Source organism: Temnothorax longispinosus, chromosome 5 (genome assembly GCF_030848805.1).
Source record: "Temnothorax longispinosus isolate EJ_2023e chromosome 5, Tlon_JGU_v1, whole genome shotgun sequence".
In the NCBI taxonomy this organism is placed as follows: Eukaryota; Metazoa; Arthropoda; class Insecta; order Hymenoptera; family Formicidae; genus Temnothorax; species Temnothorax longispinosus.
The window spans coordinates 21,376,894-21,396,748 of record NC_092362.1 but is presented as its reverse complement, the minus strand read 5'-3'; the positions used below and the strand labels follow the sequence as shown (position 1 = coordinate 21,396,748).

General features: G+C 42.3%; 1 protein-coding gene and 1 long non-coding RNA gene across 2 annotated transcripts in view; both read right to left on the bottom strand.

The window, feature by feature from the left end:
* Nucleotides 1-19,855, bottom strand: part of Mdy (diacylglycerol O-acyltransferase) — a 95,749-nt gene that overhangs the window by 27,669 nt on the left and 48,225 nt on the right. The window contains exon 6 of the mRNA XM_071777741.1: nucleotides 3,377-3,526. Coding sequence (XP_071633842.1) covers nucleotides 3,377-3,526 — 150 coding nt within the window. The remainder of the gene's footprint in view (nucleotides 1-3,376; nucleotides 3,527-19,855) is intronic.
* LOC139812696 (uncharacterized) lies at nucleotides 16,314-18,865 on the bottom strand. The gene is made up of 3 exons (XR_011731915.1): nucleotides 17,596-18,865; nucleotides 17,103-17,142; nucleotides 16,314-16,416 (listed from the first exon to the last, which is right to left on the bottom strand). It is a non-coding gene; the product is annotated as an uncharacterized lncRNA (long non-coding RNA).

Genomic DNA, 19,855 nt, shown 5'->3' with positions numbered 1-19,855 from the left:
ATTTCCGAGGAAATGTTCCTTTGTTTATGCGGTGAGGCAGACTTTGTCTCGACGTTCGTTGACATATTCTTGACGGAGCATGACGTTCCTTATCTCACAATATGGCTGAGAGGTGACTCAGCTGCATCATGAGACTTTATATATTAAAGTACCATGCCATTAACAACGATGCATAATACACACTATAATTACACGTTGATAAACCGAAATCATCAACCGAGTAATCAAACGTTTTTTAAATACTGGCTCACACTTTGGATTACATTGTTTCATTTGCAATCTCTGATGTTATAAACATATCTTATACCGCAAACTTCAACTAATAATAACATAACAATAAAAATAATAAAATATATAGATAATAATCGATAATATTTCATATTTTTAAATCTTGATTCAAATATTTTTTTCAAACTGCTCATTATATAAGTAATAAAAGATAATATCCAGTAAAAAAGACAAAAAATGTGTAGGAATTTTTTACGTTGACCGGGGGTCAACCTCGCGTTCTGCGATTGCCCAAGACCCGCCTATCTGTGCTCTTAGAATCTCCTTAGTGGCTCCTATCACGTTCGTGGATGGCCGCAAAAGGATGGAAGAAGATCGGGGATCGTATAGCCGTCGGAGGGGGTTAAATCTCATGGGGACGCAGCGGGATCGAGCGGGCTTCCGTTCGCGACGGGTGTAATTTCTATTTTTTTCAATCTCGGCCCGAGGGCGTCTCGAGGGCCGACGTAATTTCGTCTTTGTGCCAAGGGATGCCTCGCGCTTAAGACCACCCTCGTTCATATATATCTCGAAACGTGCGCGATGGACGAAGAACGGCGAAAAAAGAAATCGATATCGAAGGGCAGACGTAGTACAGGGACAGAAGAGACAGCATCCTTACGAGAACGCCGCTTGAACGAGAAGTCTCACAAATTAAGCACCGACGCCACACCAAAGAAGAGAAGGAAGAAGAAGAAGAAGAAGAAGCTTTCGCCAATCAATACGATTGCCTGCGATCTTTGACCACGCAATCCTGCAGACTCGTAAATTGTCTCACATCCTCGATGGCACGCGGACTTGAGACGACACCGACACCCACTTTTGCTTCAAATCAAGTACACGGTTAAATTAAATGCTGATTCCTTTCCATTTATTTCAGTTTGCTTTACAAACTCACCAAATAGCACTTACTCAGACATCCAATAATCGTTCTAAATGCGTGCAAGTTTATCTCATTCAGTCACTATGTATAAAAGTTACTGCCTAATATATTATTATTCAAACAATCCCTCGGCTCAATTTTCTAAAGAAAAATTCTTTATTATTTAAGGTATAAGATGTATTTATGAAAGTATAATACGTGTTAAATAAAATTTGGAGCAGAGAAAGTCTACCTTTATATAGACGCTAGTAAAGAAAGTGTTCCGGCTTCTTCCTGCGAGGTAAGCGGTCATGAGAAGCTTCATTTCTTGCATGATCGATCGGAGCCGTGACGAACAAAAAACGCCAAGGGTGCACCGCCTTCGCGATACATACACGGGTTACGTTACAGGCTCCGCGGCTGGTTCTACGTCGTCATTACGAGACGTAATAATACGACGTGCCATAGAAGTCCGGGTTAGGCGGATACGGCGAAAATTACACGGCGTCCGTGCGCGCACTAGATTACACGAGCTCGTGGTCGTAATAACGGAGTCCCGAGGCGGGCTTTTGTCGATTGCATTTGTCTATCGATCGATCGGCCGGTCGCCATCACGTCGCGTCGCGATGAGCCGGTGAGCGTCGAGGTGTCGTGCGAACACCGGGTTTCGATAATTATATCAAACTACGTCACTTTTTGCACCGTAATTAGGGACGCTCTCCGGGCGAGAGAACGATCGCGGGTCGGTCGAGCGGATAACGGGCTAATTAGCTACGGAGCGAAACGAACGCGAATATATATAAGCCCATGTCCGTATCGGGGAATATCCATCTTAATTCTCGGTGCGAAACGTAGCGTGGTCCCCGTGAGTGCCGGCGAGCGCCAAATCTACAGTCAAGTTGGAAATTGTTCGTCGCCTCGCAGAAAATTCTCGCTTCGATGAAGCGTGAATCCTTGCTTATCGCGCACTCGTATTTTTGTAATCGGCAGCACGAGCGTATACATGCACACGCAAGGCTGCTCAAAATTGCTTTTCCTCATGCTTCAAAGTCGAATAAACCAACTTTTTATCTTTTAAAGTCACTTTAGAATGAAGGAAATGAAAAAAAAACTCGACAATTTTTCAAATAATCTCCGCTTTAATTATTTGAATGTTTTTGACGATTTTTTTAGATACGTAAAACGAATTTCGTCGCATAAATCATCGCGCATTCGTCTGAACGCCATCGGAATCCGTGGCGATCGACATACGTACCAATCAACTCTGTCACGTCACGGCGTGTAGAACGATTGCGCAATCATGATTAAAAGTGCAAACGCACCGGGTCGACATTTTACCGTCGCTACGACTGCGAAGGGAGAACGGGGCAGGAAAAGGGTTAATGCCGCGCGCGGTGAGCGAATTTGTTGGGGGGAAAGACCGTATAATTTAACTTTGCCGGTCAGAATAATCGATATACCGCGGCGCGTCCGGCACCGGAAACATTGCGCGTCCGATCGGCAGAGTTTAAATTGGCTGGAAATTATTTTCCCTTTATCATCATGCGCGTATACACGTAGTGCGTAGATACAGGCGTACTCTTACAGTGAGACGCACACGTAAGTGAATCGCATATACGTGTGCGGTACGCCACGACGCGCCTTCAGGAGTGGGCAAATACCGCGAGTGCAGTGGATTACCGATTCGTAGGACGTGTTTGCACTATTTGGATGTGTGCATTACCTGGAAGCGTATATGCACATCGACGTACGTAACGATGAAGATTTACGCCGGTCGGCTTCTATTCGGGGCGGAAATCCGTTACGTATGACTCTAACGGCATCGATGGGACGTATTACAGCGTCGTAATACGTCGTAAAAAAAGAAAAAAAAACGAAAAAAAACCCATGGCATACAATGTAACCACGTAAAAAATAGTCGCTCATGCGTCGGAAATGATATATTCTCGTGCGTGACTATTTTTAGTTTCGGTGGCGAATCACGCGCGGATGGTACACATAAAGTAAATCATAAACTAGATATGCGACGATGGAAACATCTCCCCATTTTTTTCTTTGATTCATTCCGTCTCATGTGCAAATAGAATTGTACAATATGTCGCATCACGCGTGTTGTGCTACATAACAAGTATATAATGATCATTTATTATGCATGTGACAGACAAAGAAAATGTGGGACGTTGTTAATATCGTATATTAATAAGAGATACGTGAAGAAATTACATGTACGCGTTCTTGTATACTTACACTGAAGATTACTATAAGACAGCTGACGTCTCATTCTGCCTTGCGTGGTTTTCTTTTGGCTGCTCAAGCGGCACCACATGTTTACTTGTACGTACGACCATAGCTTCAAAAAGAGAGTGGCGTACAGCATACACACGTACATGGCACCAACTGAAACAATACACCGTAAAAATAGCTAGTGTTAAAAGTAAAATGTTTCAAGAATCGCAAAGTTAAATATTTTTTTCTCCCTGTTTCACGCGTGCACGCGCATTCGCTATTCGTTATGAATCTCGCTTAAATTTCAACGGAATATACTCCTCTCTTCTTCTATACATTGCAGTTCAATATCGATCGCCACGCTCTCTTTCGCATGCATGACTGGCGTACAGCGATCGCAGATCTTTCCGCAAAGTCCGCAAACGGCAGGCCGCGACTTAATTATCGACGAGTATCATCACTACGATCCTGAGAATGCCCCGTTATTATTATGCGGTGCCAGTAACTGCGGCCGTTGAAAAATGCAGACGCGATGACGAAGGCGTCGCCGTCGGCACGATCCTCATATTTTCCAATATTTCCACCGAGCGTGCCGCCGGTGGCCTCCTTCGCGTCCCGGATTGTTCGTATCTTAATTAAATCGCGCCTGCGACCGAGCTATCCCGATCCCGCCGAGGTGGCGAGATTCCGCACGGGCGGAAAGACATAATTCCAACAGAACGAAACTGTTTTACCTTTCGCTTTTGCAGCGCCTGTCCTTATACCTGCATCTCAACTTTCATTTACCTGCGCCAGCGCGCTACGGGTGTCGCTGAAAATTTATATCCGTGTACTCATGCTATTAATTCTTTAGGAAGGCGGCAAGGTAGATTCGGTAAATATATCGAGAGAAAATAAAGCGTCGGGATGACAGATTGACGAAGAAGGTGTACGCGCTGGTTCATTCGTTCTGCTGGAATTAGTTTGCAGACTATCGAGCAGGAAAATAACAGATAAACACAACATTGGCTACGTGCACATATAGTAGTCGGCACAGCGGTGGTGGTACTGGTGGTGACAGCGACGCGATGGCGCAAATCACAATCGTTGAACCGATCGAAAGCGACAGCCTTTGCCACAACGTCGACGGGCTCGACGGCGATAATGGGGAAACGAGAAAGCCCGAAGCAAATATTACACGGCGATGGTATCGTTCGTTAATGTATACATGCTCGTCGGCAACGCACGAAAGCGCTACAGCATTTCCGCGAAATATGCGCCGATGCGTGTATTTGCCGCCCCCGCAGTGGCATGCTAGCTAAACAGCTCAGGTACACTGCAAGGCAATGAAAAGGGGAATGGAGCTGTCCTCCGGGTATGTTCTGACAACGCGAGAGCTGTCCTCCCTCTTCACGATTCTTCCCGTTTTTCTCTGACGCTTTTCAGAGTGTCGGGCAAAATAAAAAATTGAAAACGATAGTATATATATCACGTATTCAATTTATTATTTTAAATAAAATTGTATGTCGATATTCATAAGTGCGGGAAACCCTCTAATACGTTAAAGTGTACATGAACCCTCCAGAGTCCGCCTCGATCCTGTTCGACAGTGCAGCTCCCGATGCATTAGGTGTTCAACAGTCGAAACGCGTCTCGGGACGCGTTTTAGTGCACCGCTCGTTGCCGCGCTTATGCCGTTTATAGCTTGTCCTCCGCACTTGTATTCGCCCGGGCACACCGGCGACGTCATACAGCGCGTATCAAGTGTTGGTACATGCCGAGGTAATTGCCAAATGTCGTGACGCGCATATACGTTGCGTATACGGTCTGTTGCAAAACGACACGACAGCTTCACCACAAGACTACGATCTAGCTTGAACAGCTCGTAAGAAAGCCTATTATTATTAACGAAATATACCGTATAAAGTATCGCAATAATTCATTGATTTCAAATATAAAGATACTTTTCGAATATTCAAAAGTGATAAATCTTAAATTGTAAGAGTTGAAAAGCTAAAAAAAGATTCAACTAAATATACATGTATTTTTTAAGATAATATATGTATATGTTACTCCATTAAAAAAAAAACCGATAGATGTAAGTGTGTAATTTTTTAAAGATTGCTATCCACTTGTTCTGTTTCGACAGGAAAATGTGTTTCTTCGTTCAAAGTATCGGAATTAAACTCGCCAATTCATCTACGCTACGAGCCTCGTTCCACAAAAGTTATTTAGTGCAAACGCGACGGATATCCTTCGTACGTCCCAAAAGTCCGATGGAAAATCGACGGAAAATTACTTTTCACTCTCTGCGAAGTCATTAAATTCGCGTATGTGCCACAAAGTATCGAGTCTATATTTCATCTAGTGCAAAAAAAGTCAACGAAATGTCCTGCCGATAGTGGCGAGCGAGGCTATCGCGCGTCGATACATCCTACACGGTCGAGACGAATCGACGGAGATGTATTGTGCGCGACGGGCGATAGGGGTGACAGTATACCACGCGTGAAAATAGTTGCTCAATTTTCCACGGCAGTTGGCCGAACTGAGAAATTGCCAGTTCTCACCGGTGGACCGCCATTGTCGTACCTCGAAACCCACAATTTTTCGATTCCGCCATCTCATCTTTAATCTTTTTACTCTTCATGAGCATCGTCTCGAGAAGAAGAGCGGTATAAAATGTCCAAGCAAATTCGAAAAATTATAGAATCTTACATCATTGAAAATTTTTGGGAAACCCTGAAAACTCTGTTACGCGCTCTAAATCTCTAAAAGATAGCTTTAAAACTTGATAATACTGAAATTATAAATCAGAATTTTCTTGTTATTTTGGAGAAAAAAAAAACATGTGTGAACTTGCATATTTCCCTTTTATTAATTTATAATATTTAAATAAATAACACGGAATTCGTAAAATTGTTTTGACCATCCACATACATATTTATAAGATCTAAATTCGCTCGATATTCATCGGCCGCGACGCAAAGGAATATTTTTATTTGACACTTTGTATTATTTTTCTTTCCAAGTACCATGCACATGCGCTATGAAATGTTACAGCGAGGTAAGAATTCAGTTCTGCAAACGTCATCTGTCTTTGTTTCGCGCTCGCGTTGGCGAACTTTTTAGACATACCTCGTACGAGGTTAAATTAATGTCAGCTCCCGAACGGACGGAAGAACAAACAGCGAAACACAATTTCCAGCGAGACCGCGCTTGGTATAACATTCCCCGGCGAATTTCATCGTGCACGCTTCCGTGCGCTATCCCGGGCAAGTATAAAAGAAGGAGCCAGATCAATGATCAAGACTTTTCCTTACAGAGGAAACACTCGACGACACATTTTCTCGTCTGCCAAGTTCAAGTATCTCGGACTCCTTCGTCCCGAAGTGTGCACGTGAAAATAGTTTCTAATCAAAATGCATCGATTCACATCAGATGTGTCAAGAGATAGAGTAGAAAAATAACAAAAAATATACTAAACAAATTTTTAGCAAAGAGACGGAAAAGATATTTAAAAGTAAAAATTATTTTCTATTTTATTATTATCTTAATCGCAAACTTATCATTTCAATGTGAAATTATTACAACGGTTAAAAATATGTAAAAAAAAGAGAGATATTAGAAATATTCTTTAAGGAATGAAAGTCATTCGAATATTGGGAATGCGAATCGTACCACATTCTTAACACAAAGCAGAAAATGTGAAAATTCCAGATACAAGAATTCTCCATAAAAGATTTTTACAAATAAAAACCTTTCAAGTAGGTATTCAAAGTGAATATATTTCTCAGTTGCTCAGATATAAAATAAATAAAGTTGAAATTTTACAATGTAATTTAAGATTGTAAAATCAAACAAATATCTAATTAAAATTGCTAGCAGAGATATTGATATTAACACAATCAATTATACAAGTATTAATTATATAAGATTTAAATCGCGTAGTATTCTCTCTCTCTCTCTCCATTCCTCTCACACATTACTTTTCTTTAACGCATTCGATGCACGCTACTAATATACATGCAAATATATTCTGATATGTAAAAAGAGGAATCATTCGATTAAAATCCATCTTCACGCGTCAGTTAAAACGACGCAATCTGTTGGGTTGTTTGATGGCAAGCATGAAAGCGTGTCATACATAACATTATATTCTTCTTAAAGCGTGTTTGGAATCGTCTCGATCTAGCTTTCATTCTTTATAGCATCGTGCGTATATCTTGTGAGCGAACACAATGGAACCACGCATTAATTTATAGATGCGCGCGCGCAATACCAATCTACAGTGAAACACGCTGAAGAATCTTATCGGACCAAGTAACTCGTTCTTACCGAGAAGCTGTATTTCGTTCTTCGTTTTTCCACGTACCTAATACATTGATTCCCAATTTGGCCACTATTGCTCCCTAGAGAAGCTCTTTTACTTTCCTCTGCCCTACCCTCCACTTTTTCTCTTCTTCTTTTCTCCTATATAAATGGATGGGTAAAAACCAGAGTGGTGTAAATCAATTTTTTAAAAATATTTTTTCGTGTGCATAGATGCAATCTGTATACAATATATACAATATGTTAAACGCTTAACGTTGCTGGACATTTTTCTCAGTGTAGCAGAAACTAAGAATAGTTATAAAACAAAAAAAATATGCATATATATATTCCGACTATCGTGTAGTACGAAAGTCAAGAGTAAATTGTGGTCAATTGAATCTTTTTTGTAAGATGTCTGGAGACTGATCCGATATTTCAGCAAAATTAATTTTCGCACCCACTGCGCGCTGTTAAATAATATAGCTCCCGACTGTTCCTACATGTATAATAAAAAAAAAATGCCTGTCGCAATTTGTAGTATTTGATAAGCGATGGGAAACGGCAGATGAACGAAGACTAGAATTCATTTCCGTACGACTGCGTGTTTTGTGTCGCGGCGCGGAAACCGTACCTGGGCGCGCGCGCGCGCATCCCATTTCAGAAGCCGATATTCTTTCTCCCGTCGATGTAATTCGATTAATTCCTTTGTCAGACGGTATCGAAGCCCGCGTTGAGGCGAACAATGTTACGGCTGCCGTGCGTTTCTGAATCGCGTGCGCAATGCACTTGGCGTGACAACACGTGGATGCGGAACTGCACAGTGCCTGATACATTTCCGTGCCGACGCCGGCGTATAAATCGATGCTCTCGGAAAAAAGGAAGCGGGAAAGGGGGAATGGATGTAAAAAGAGGATCGAGTCGTCTGTCATGGCGAAACGGTATATTTCTGACGCGATCGTAATCGGAGAGTGCCGCGCTGCATTTTCGATTCTGCGCGTTTGTCGTACGTCGGCGCGTGAAAATTTCAAAGCCGGCAAAAAGCTTTGCGTTTCGAATTATGCGATCCGGTATTAGGTTCGATTCCACACGTAAAATGTTAAATTTTACATTAACAAATTCCCGGCGATGTTTAGGAAACGTTAAAAGAGATTACGATTATTGCAACAAAAAGATGCATGATATACCAATGCAAATATATGCGTAACTTGGGGGTAATTATTAAACGAGTAACTCAAACAACAATGCCGTACAACTCCGCTACGAGTTTCTACGTTTTCCGTCGATTTACCAAACGATATATTGTCGCGTATCGGCACACATGTTCTCTGCACTGATTATCACCCGTATGCCGCTGCTTTTTCCACGCTGTCTGATAATTACCAGGCTCGAGCCATTGTCGAAGGAGTCTAATTTAATGCGGTAACGTGAGTTATCTCGTGCATTAATTTAATAAAACAAAACGCAATTAACGTAGGCGCTCAACTTCCGTAAATAAAGGCCGAAATCAGTTTGCCGAGTGAAGTTACGTGTTACAAAATTTCGGCACGTCGAAACTTCACGATGTTTGGCAGGCGTATAATTATGCCGGTAAACGACGGAGCGTATAATTTCGCGCAATGCGTTACCGGGAGCGAGATGTGTCACGGGCATGGCTCGAAGCCATCTCGATGGAAACCGGAAAGCAACATGATAACAGTACTTACAGCTATATCTTGCACTGCGCGAAACTACTTCGTACACACCTCGCGCAATTTCGATTCTCGATTATCGCAACCAACATGCTGTTGGGAAACTGAACGTAAGGCCGCGCGAGAGACTTGTGTGAATATTCTAATACCTATTTATATAAATATTGTTCTGCAGAATTGCTTACATTTTCTAAATGTCAATAATCTTAAATGGTCCTTTAGATCCATTCTGAACGGATAATAAATTTTGTGATATTGTTCATACATGCGCAGCTTGTTATCGACATTTAAATAATAAATTGATTTTTACACATTAGTGAGTATCTGCCGATAAATATCTCAAAGAGAAAGATTTCATACACAATTGATTACAAATAATCGATTACTTTTTTTTTTGCTAGAATTAATCAACGACTGCAACCGCGCATTTTCGGCAAATTTAACCAACGTGCCAAAATTAATCCTAAAATGCATTACGCATAAAATCCACGTTTACAGTAATTTGCAAACGTAACTACTAGAGACTGAAAATATGATATCGCATCGGTCAAATATTCCTTTGCGTTTGAAATATTAATTCTCCATGATTTATTCCAACCGATTTTTCGGATTTAACTAAAATCCCGACGACAAATTATCCAGTCGAATGTTTATACGCGGCAATTTGGAAGAGTTCCCATCCGCAACTGCTTCGGCGATCCCGAAGAAAATAACTCTCAGGAGAAACTTTGGTTGTCAAATAAATACCTTCCCATCTTTCCCTTTTTGCTCGCATTATACAAGTTACGTAAGTTATAATGGATAGCGCTTCTATTGTCACTTAAAAATATTATTCAAGTGCATATCGATTATAAGACGATCTATCATGAGCAGCGTTCTGCGTTACGTTCCCGCGAAGAAGTCACAAACAATTCGCGACGCAACGTAAGTTTCTCACCCGAGCGCCGTGCCGTGCCATGCGGGTGGCAAAGCGCAAACTCTTTATTTTCGACCGATATCCGGCCGGATGCGAGCGATAAATTCCGTTCCCCGATTTGCCGTCTCGGGGGGGCCTTACCTTTTACATTGGTAACATATATATTTCCGAATCGATCGTCGCTCGTAATTCACCCTACACGCGTAATTCCCTACTTATGTCCTGACGATTTCTTCGCCCGCTCCATCGTTACCTCCCGATCCTTCAGAGCCGTTTCTGATTCTGGCACGATATCCAGTTGGCACGGGGGTGTAATCATCCCGCCGTGCCGTCGTGCGTGAAGAAGGATCTTGGCAGACGGCACGCATTCGTTTCACGCACGTCTACACACGCGTGCGCGCGCGAAGCTTTTGCCATCGATACTTTCAATTGGTTACTCCACCCAGACTTTCCGACAAAATAACGTTTCAATATCACGATTAATTGTAATTATTAATTCTATTTAAAATCATTATCCAATCAATTCTCATTATTCATTCCTATCAAGTTTAATTTGAACATTTAAAAAGAATAACGTATATATGTATTGTTATTCCACTCTTACGCAATTCACACTGTAGCATTTCAAACTATGGTACTGAAATAATGGGGAATAATGATTCGACTTTCTGTATCGACTCTCAGTATCACAACGTGATACCAAGTTCTGATATATTGATAAGAACACGCTCTTCTCTTGACAATCGTTGTGCGTTTGTTTCATCAGCGAACGCATACGTGCATTGTCGAGAAAAAGCACAATATCTTTTGTCGAAAAGTCAATAAATAATTGCAGGGTATACCCAGGCCGAGTATGTATCCTTTAGTAAATGGAAGGATGTTTCTCCTTTGGCAGAGTTGGCGTAAAAGAAAGTCTCCTTGAACAACTAACGCGAGCGCAACGAATTCGTTTTCATCCTCTTCCTCCTCCCCGTTCCACATCCCGTATTTTCAATCTCCGGTCGAAATGTTATTTTTCTGTGACTCCTCGGCACGCTACAACGCGCTTTTATAGTCTCGCACAAGCAAAATATATAATATAATATGAAATGTCATCCATTCTACGTGCTCACAAGTGTAATGCTATTTCCACTTGCAAGGAAATAATGCTCGAATATTATAATGATCGATTAAAAGTACCATGAAATGCATTGCTATTATAACATATTGCTCAAATTAATCTCCACAAATCTCAAAAGTCAAACTAATCGCGACTTGTAAAAATAAATGCTAATATAAACTAAACACGTGCGAAATTTTTACGGTTAATTTAGAAAATTGCGCTTGTCATTATTACAAAGTTCTTGACGTAATACAATACAACATTTACGGCTCAAGTGTTAATTGGAATGAACAGAATGAAAAGACAAGAATGTACATCCGAATCGTTGGAGTGACCGCACTTGTGCATTGTTCACGCGACAAATCGTGTCACGGCTTGGCTGCTATCCACAGGATCAGAGACACCATTCGATTCCGCAGCGCGAAACACTCACGGTACGACGTTCTTGGCCTGACCCGAAACCCTGCGGAAATGCGGGCTATTCTCGCGCGAGACGCTCTCGAGACATCCTCACTATGCTACTGCCCGCCTGAATGTTTGCGGCGGAAAAGAATCCTGTAGAATTCGCGAGGACAGATGAACGGCATCCGGCCGCAACTCGCGGGGCACGCCGATGCAACGTCGAAACAATCCGCATGAGATTCTAATTAAACTCCTGATTCCAAGTTTCGAAGGGGACGAACTTTAAAGTAAAAGTAAGGAATACAGAACTTGATAGTTTAAATGTGAATGGTATTTCATATACAAATAGATTCACACACACACACACACACACACTGTGCTCATCCTCTAAATTATCCTTCCGGTAGTTCTATCGGATTTCGAATCCGCGCGTTTTTCTCATGTTTGTAATATTATGCAAACGAGTTACGTAACGTGACCTCTATCAAATAACGGAGCGACCTAAGAATATCGAGTTCTGTCAACGTTATAACATCCTGGAGAAAAGATCCACGAATTAAAATTCTCTACTTCCGTAAGATAATAATGTGATATCAAACAATATGTAATTCGAAAATACGCAGTGCCGTATAGCTGTCGGTATTAATATTCTAGGATTATCGCGGGCTACGTGTACTGAAATTTCAACGTGCCTCTCCACGACATTGCGTCGCAAAAGCGGGTTCCCCTCGGCAAACTCGAACCCACGAAATCCGCCAGCGACTCGTTCATTTCCGCAGAATTCCCCACGACATCGAAGTCTCCGTTGTAACGTGCGCAAGCACGCTGTTCTCTCCGTTCGCATTATCCGCGCGAGAACCAATTTCGTAGCCTAATTTTAACCGGATTATCCCACGATAGCATCAGTACATTACATTCTGTATTCATTGTAATTTTTGTACTGATGCGTAATTCGAAGTAAAGCTTAACCTTTGAAAAGAACGTTCGATTCCTTTTTCTCCTGTGTGAGACAGCAAAAAACTTTTAATTTATATATTAAATTATATTATTAAATTTGTATTATCTATAGGTATGCGTGAGTAAAAATATTTTGCAACTTTCGTCATCACTAATAATCAAAATTAAAGAATAATAGCAGATAAACAGAATTTTGGTTCATCTTCTTCCAAATTAGTTAGAGATTGTCATTTTGATTTACGATAGGTGTTATACGCGTGTGACATCACATGTGCGTAGATATCTTCTTCGCACCATCCAGCGACATTTCACGCTACGTCGAGCCTGCTGCTCGTTTGAAGTCTACAAAATTGGCTGCGCATCTCCGTTAACAGGCTCCGTCGTGAAAGACGACGGGATGAATTCTTGTCCCCCCTCTCCCCCGTTTGCTGCTTTTTTTCTTCTCCCATTTATCTGTATGTACGTAATGTATACGTGTGCACGAGATCTTCTTTTTTTTTAATTTTCTTGTCAAAGACGATCCCGCGATTCGATATACCCGAATCAATATCCGAAATGCGCGGATTCCTCATTCTTCGTCAAAGTAGTTTCAACGACTTGTCTGATCGTTCGCCCTAAAAGTTCTACAACGAGCTTCTCGAGTTTAACAGTGGCGTTCGAACAAATTAACGGGCGTAACGAATGGACTTTATGGTTCCTTTGAAGCCGGCGAATACGACTACGTGCCCATACCGCGTGATAAAATAGAAGGAGGCTTGAATTAATGCACCCTCGTTTACCGCTTTTATGTCGTATCTTCCTTTTTACCCCTTTTGCTTTTATATCCATGTAACCGTTGTCTTGGATAATTTTCAATAAGGTCGAAAATTAAAAAGGCTCGACTTTTTTTACCTTTTTAATGTAACTATTGATTTCAATCTTCAATAGCTGAGAGACTTCTATCTGATAGGTAAAAGAAAGACTCTCTCTAATTTGAGTGACCATAAATTATTCAAAGCTGCTCTTTATACTAAATTACAATTTATTAACAAAACGCTTGTATTGTATTGATTTTTTCTAAAAATTACTACAGCGTCGATTTGAGACTTATATACAACAAATTGCATTTAGAATATCGCTTAAAAAATCACAATTAATTACAATTAATGTTTTTAGCGATAATGCTGTTTTTAATGCAAATATGTAATTAAAGAAATTGCAAAGTAATTAAGTCAATTAAGCAAAAATACCAACAAGTTTCAGAGAGTCATCATATTATTCATGAAACAAACGTGGGAAAAGTAAGAGAAGCTGTTTGAAGTATCGCTGATTTCAGCGATTCTCTCATCAACTTGTAACTACTACTATGGGTTGAAAGGACACTCCCCAAAGTGCTCTTGAAGATAAGAATCTACATTATTTATCTACGCAGCATTCTCTCCCTTTCTTTTCCCACAATGGCAATGCCCTGATTGCGGCCTCTTCAGCATCACGCTGATTATCGCAGACGACAATCTCGCGAGTCGAGCAACCTCTATGAAAATTTGCCGGAAACAAAGGACACGCCGTTTGTCGACTGCGAAATTTCGTTAACGTCCGTTTTCGAAGCAGCGTGAGATTTTTCGACAAATCACCCATTCTCCCGCTCCCTCAATTGTATTTACGTACCAGCCCTTCGCAACTTGGCGTAGATGTATACAAACATTCTGATGAGCAATCTTCCACGTCAAGCTTACCACGTCGATCGCACGAACGATGGAGACGCTGGGAGAAACCCGAATCTGATTCACTCTCGCGCTCCTTTGTCCCAACCTGCCCCATTCGTCCCTGCCTAAACCAACAGTATCCTTCAGCGCCTCCGCGCGACCCTTCTGTACACAGAGCCGAGTGTCTGGACGTGCAATTTGTAATTCCGGCGGAACTCATCGGAGGAGAACTGGCTCGCCCAAGAACTGCCGCTGCATAATTTGTAATTCCAAAGAGCACCGGAATCTACGAAGCGCTCGCTCGTGGAGTGATGCGGTAAGAAAGGGTAAGCCGACGATGAGATCGGAGAAGATTATTGATAAAAAAGAGACTGTAAATTCGCACTCTTCAAAATTTCGAGTAATTGTACTTTTAAATGCTTTCAATGTTGACCCGTGAATGTATTAAAAAATAATTATTAATAATTATCGCCGAACAATATTCTCCTCGCCGGGAAAAAATGGCGAGCGATGAGAAGCGTGAAATATTTACTGCATGCGCACGACAGAAATTAATCTCAAACAGACTCCTCGCGTTATTCACCGGCAAAAGTTCTCATTTACTGAAGTAGACGCCGGTAGATTAAAGCATAATAACGAAGTAGTTATTCCGCGCGACCCGTCCTCTCTGGGGAGCCGCCAGACGGAGAAGACGAAGGGGAGGTCTCGTCGAATTAGGTAGCGCGGACCCAGATTTGTTATTCAAAATTCGCGGAAAGGCGTCCGCCAGCTCGCGCTTCCGGCTACGTTCGAACGTAATTTCCGTTTCACGTAAAGCTTTATATATACCTTCGCGTATAGCCTTCGTCGTGTTTGTCAGGAAAGCGCGACGAACCTCATCTATCCCCCCCCCCCCTAGAAACGCACTGCGCATGCATATAAGATGACTCTCGCAAAAATATGTTGTATGTATTTATATGTAGCATCCTCACAGTAAATTTAACAAGCTAAAAAAAATCGAACTGGTATATTGCATTACTGTTACATGGAGAGAAAATGGGAACCGTGAAACTTTATTCGCCTTGTGTGGAAAGCACAAATCGCTCATCTCTATTTCACGCCGCCTACTTCAAGTTTTTATAATTCGTTTAATAAACATTTCCAACATACGTAAAAATAAATATAATCGTCCAATCGTGGAAACTTAAATAAAACGTCAAGATTTTATTTATTCTTGCCGTCTAGGCGCAATCTCTATATTTCTTATTCCGCAACAGAATCTTCCTCGCCTAATTACTTATTCATGTTAGGATTAACGTTGGCAACGGATGCCGCAGCGACCGTGGAAAGTGCGCGCGCGGGGAAATATCGCGGCATTTGCGTCACGAGACCGTAATAATATACGGCGAAGACATTTCCGTTTCGCGGACGTTAACGCGAGTATCGCGCCCGCGTAAACAAGAAGCGCGGAGAATATACGCCCGCCTGCTTTAATTCGCGAAAGAGTTTCAACCGCGGGCCTTTGTTTCGCGAGACGCGATATTGCATTTCCATCTGGTGGCTGCCACCACGCTGAGATTCTACGGGCTCTTGTCGTGCGCTCGTTACAGCCTTACAATCCCGCGTTACCGGCATATCCGGGAAAGATAGCTCTCCTCGGTAAACGCGCAAACTTTTAAGGTTTACAAATGCACACTCACCTGTCACCGACATGTGCTGAGACTGACGTCGAGCAACGCTCATGATGTAGGAACGAGGCTGCGGCTTCTCGGCAACATGAGCGATTGAGCATTAAACACGTCGCGGCGTCACTCGATTTAGGGCCCGCTCGATTTAGAATCCTTTATCCGTATTTCGAAAACGATGGATTTACGAATTTGTAAATTCTTGTTGCACACTCTTCGCAGCGACCTGTCATGAGCAAGCAGACATATTCGAGCGCACATCATATAATCCGCGAGTTCTAGTAATTCTCCGTCTCCGGCGTCTCCGCGCTTTCAATTTCGCAGTCGATCCATATAAATTCGTTCCCAAAGTACGCACTTTGCAGCCACGTATATAAAGATCAATTTATACACGTCAATACAGATTAATGAGATGCGAGAGGATTAATATTTGTCATTGCGATTATCACAGATGAAGAAAGAAGGAATATAGGCGCAGTGATACCTGAATGGAGCCGAGCCTCCATTCAGGGGCCTGTTGCATAATGATTTACAAGTTAATAATATTTATAGTAAAATAATATGTAAAAAAAACTTGTATTATTACCTTGTAAATCATTATGCACAACACAGGCCCCAGATATCACTATTACTGATGAGCGCGCATTCATAACATTGTGTAATATAAAGTCGGCAGAGGATTGTAAATTATAAAAATATTGTCTAGGCTCTAGTCTATCCATTTCCGAGCCTATCCATTTCAAGGCAATAGATTATTTCTTTTTAATATATTTTTATATTCTTAATCTTTTATGTTTCAATTTTTGCTCTAACAACTGTAGAAATAAATAATATATTCAGATATGAGATTAAGTAATACAGAATACAAAACACTTTACTGCTACATTAATTATCACTTTAAATAAAAATTTTTTATGTCTAATAATTAAAAAAGATTGGGTTCGTGATTCTTTTATAATACCCCATACATACATTTTATTTATATTTGTAATATAATTTTTACAAATCCATTGCCTTGAAAGTGAATTTAAAAAATCACTCACCGGCCGATGCGCAACAGCGGAGTAATAACACTGCGTTGATCTGTAACAGAGAAATATTCTTACATTAAAGTAGAATAATTAATATTTGAAGTGAATAATTATCGCGCCCGTTAAATTTCTAAAACGTCATTTTAAGAAATACCTCATTTTTAAATACTTTAATTCAAGAAACAATCGCGGCGGCCGCCGCAGGCGGCTGTATATTTCCGCATTAACTCGTTCATAATTGAGCCACGGAAAATCATGCAAGTAATATTATGACGTTACGAATAAGAGAGACGCAACATTCGCGACGTAATAACTATTCTCGCATACCGGAGATCGAACTTGGGTGAAATTACGACGGAGTTAAACCTCGAGCGATATTGTACGAGTATAACGATTCGCGTATCATGGTAATGGGCGAATCGAGTCGCGCTTGAGAAAAAGTGGCGGAATCCGTTACGGAACAGCAAAATAATAAACGCACAATAATTACACAATAATTACTCACCCCACGGTTGCTCCGCCGTCGCCCGATGCCTCCCAGGCCGCCTCCTCCTCTCTCCTCGATCCTCCTTCGTTGTCGCATCTCCGTCGGCGCAATCACTCACTCGTTCACGCACGAAAATATCACCGCTCATGATCGCGCGACACTTTCGACACTTTGCACGCGGCACTCCCGATATTAATTTCGCGACGCCCCGCGTACTTTATTATACGGCGATAAAAGAATTACGGCGGAGAAGCTACGAACGAAACTTATACGATCCGCTCGACGCCCGTGACGTCCCGCAGGTAGACGCTATCATGGCGAAGAGGATTTCGTAAATCGCACGACGCACGGCCAACTTCACTCGCCAGGAGCAACCGTCGCGAGAACGCCACACTTGCTCTGCTGCCACACACCTGTATTTTTCGCACTTCGACCAACGGATATAATGTCGAGGTTACTTTCACGTATCGCAATATGGGCGACGTAAGAGGAACAAAGAGAAATATCCACGAAACATGTCGACCGAAAATAATACGATCGCTGCTTTACTGATTGTCAGGCGATTTTGATCAACTGCAATTAAATCGTCGATTTACGGACAGTTGTGTCTATCCTCCACGATCGCGAAATATCAAAACACGATTAAACGTACGACGTTAATATAGACTGCGATCGCTAATTTAAACACGTCACGGCGTTACTCGATTTACTTTAGGCTGATATTTCATGTGTCGTGCGACAAATTTTTATAAGCATGTTAATTGGCTGCTGGGTAGGGAAATTCGAGTTTCTAGAAATCCTCCATCTTGTAGTCAATCAGCACGCTTGTCGTACAACGCATGAAATGTCAACCTTAGGGTCCACTCGTATTTATCCGTGTTCCGAAAACGACGGAAATAACTTCATTCTGAAGCCGTGCGACGCGACGCGAGACGCGAGTCAAGTTGAGAAATTGATTTTGGTTGAGAAAAGCGAGGCCGATTATTCGAATGAATGTAATCTCAAGTCAGTTATCGAATGCGACATATCCGTATAAATTCCGCGAAGCACATATGTACTAAACGAACACTCGATATATCACAGTTTTCCGTAAATCTCAACCGTCGTCGGAGCCCGACGATGCCGACGATATACTTGTTATTACTCCGCGCTGCGATCCGAAAACACTCGAACAATGAGCGAGGTCGCGGTGGCGTGGCAACACGGGCAGGGGGGATAGAGTAGGGGAAAGGATGACGTAGCACGCCGAGCGCGCACCTGGCGAGTCACCTCACCCCCACTACTCGAGTGTCGAGAAGCCGTTATACGCGTCGCCCGCGTCGCCCGCGCCGCTCGCGTCTCTATTCCAACGTCCTACTCTCGGATCGTAGATTCGGAGCAACGCACGATTGCCGATTCAGATTGCGGAAAACTGTGGTATATCGAATGATTAGCTAATGCATGTGCCTCACGGAATTTATGTGGATGTACCGAGGTACATCGCGTTCGATAATACTGGACTTTAGATTACGTTCTTTCGAGCAATCGGCCTCGCTTTTCTCAACCGTCAACTTGACTCGCGTCTCGCGTCGCGTCGCACGGCTTCAGAATGAAGTTGCTGTCGTTTTCGGAGCACTGATTTTTTGTGGATCCTTATAAATCGAGTGACGCCGCGACGTGTTTAGCGATCGCAGTCTCTATTAACGTCGTACGTTTAATCGTGTTTTGATATTTCGCGATCGTGGAGGATAGACACAACCGTCCGTAAAGCGACGATTTAATTGCAGTTAATCAAAATCGCCTGACAATCAGTAAAGCAGCGATCGTATTATTTTTCGATCGGCATGTTCCGCGAATATTTCTCTTTGTTCTTCTTACGTCGCTTATATCGCGATACGTAAAAGTAATCTCGACGTTATATTCGTTGTTCAAAAATACAGGTGTGGCAGCAGAGCAAGTGTGGCGTTCTCGCGATGACGGTTACTCCTGGCGAGTGAAGTTGGCCGTGCGTCGTGCGATTTACGAAATTCTCTCCGCTATTAGCGTCTACCTGCGGGACGTGCGGGACGTCACGGGCGTCGGGCGGATCGTACAGTTTTGTTCGTAGCTTCTCCGCCGTAATTCTTCCGTCGCCGTGTAATAAAGTACGCGCCGCGTCGCGGAATTAATACGGCAGTGCCGTGCAAAGTGTCGAAAGTGTCGCGCGATCATAAGCGGCGATATTTTCGTGCGTAAACTTGCAGTGAGTGAGTGCGCCGACGGAGATGCGACAACGAAGGAGGATCGAGGAGAGAGGAGG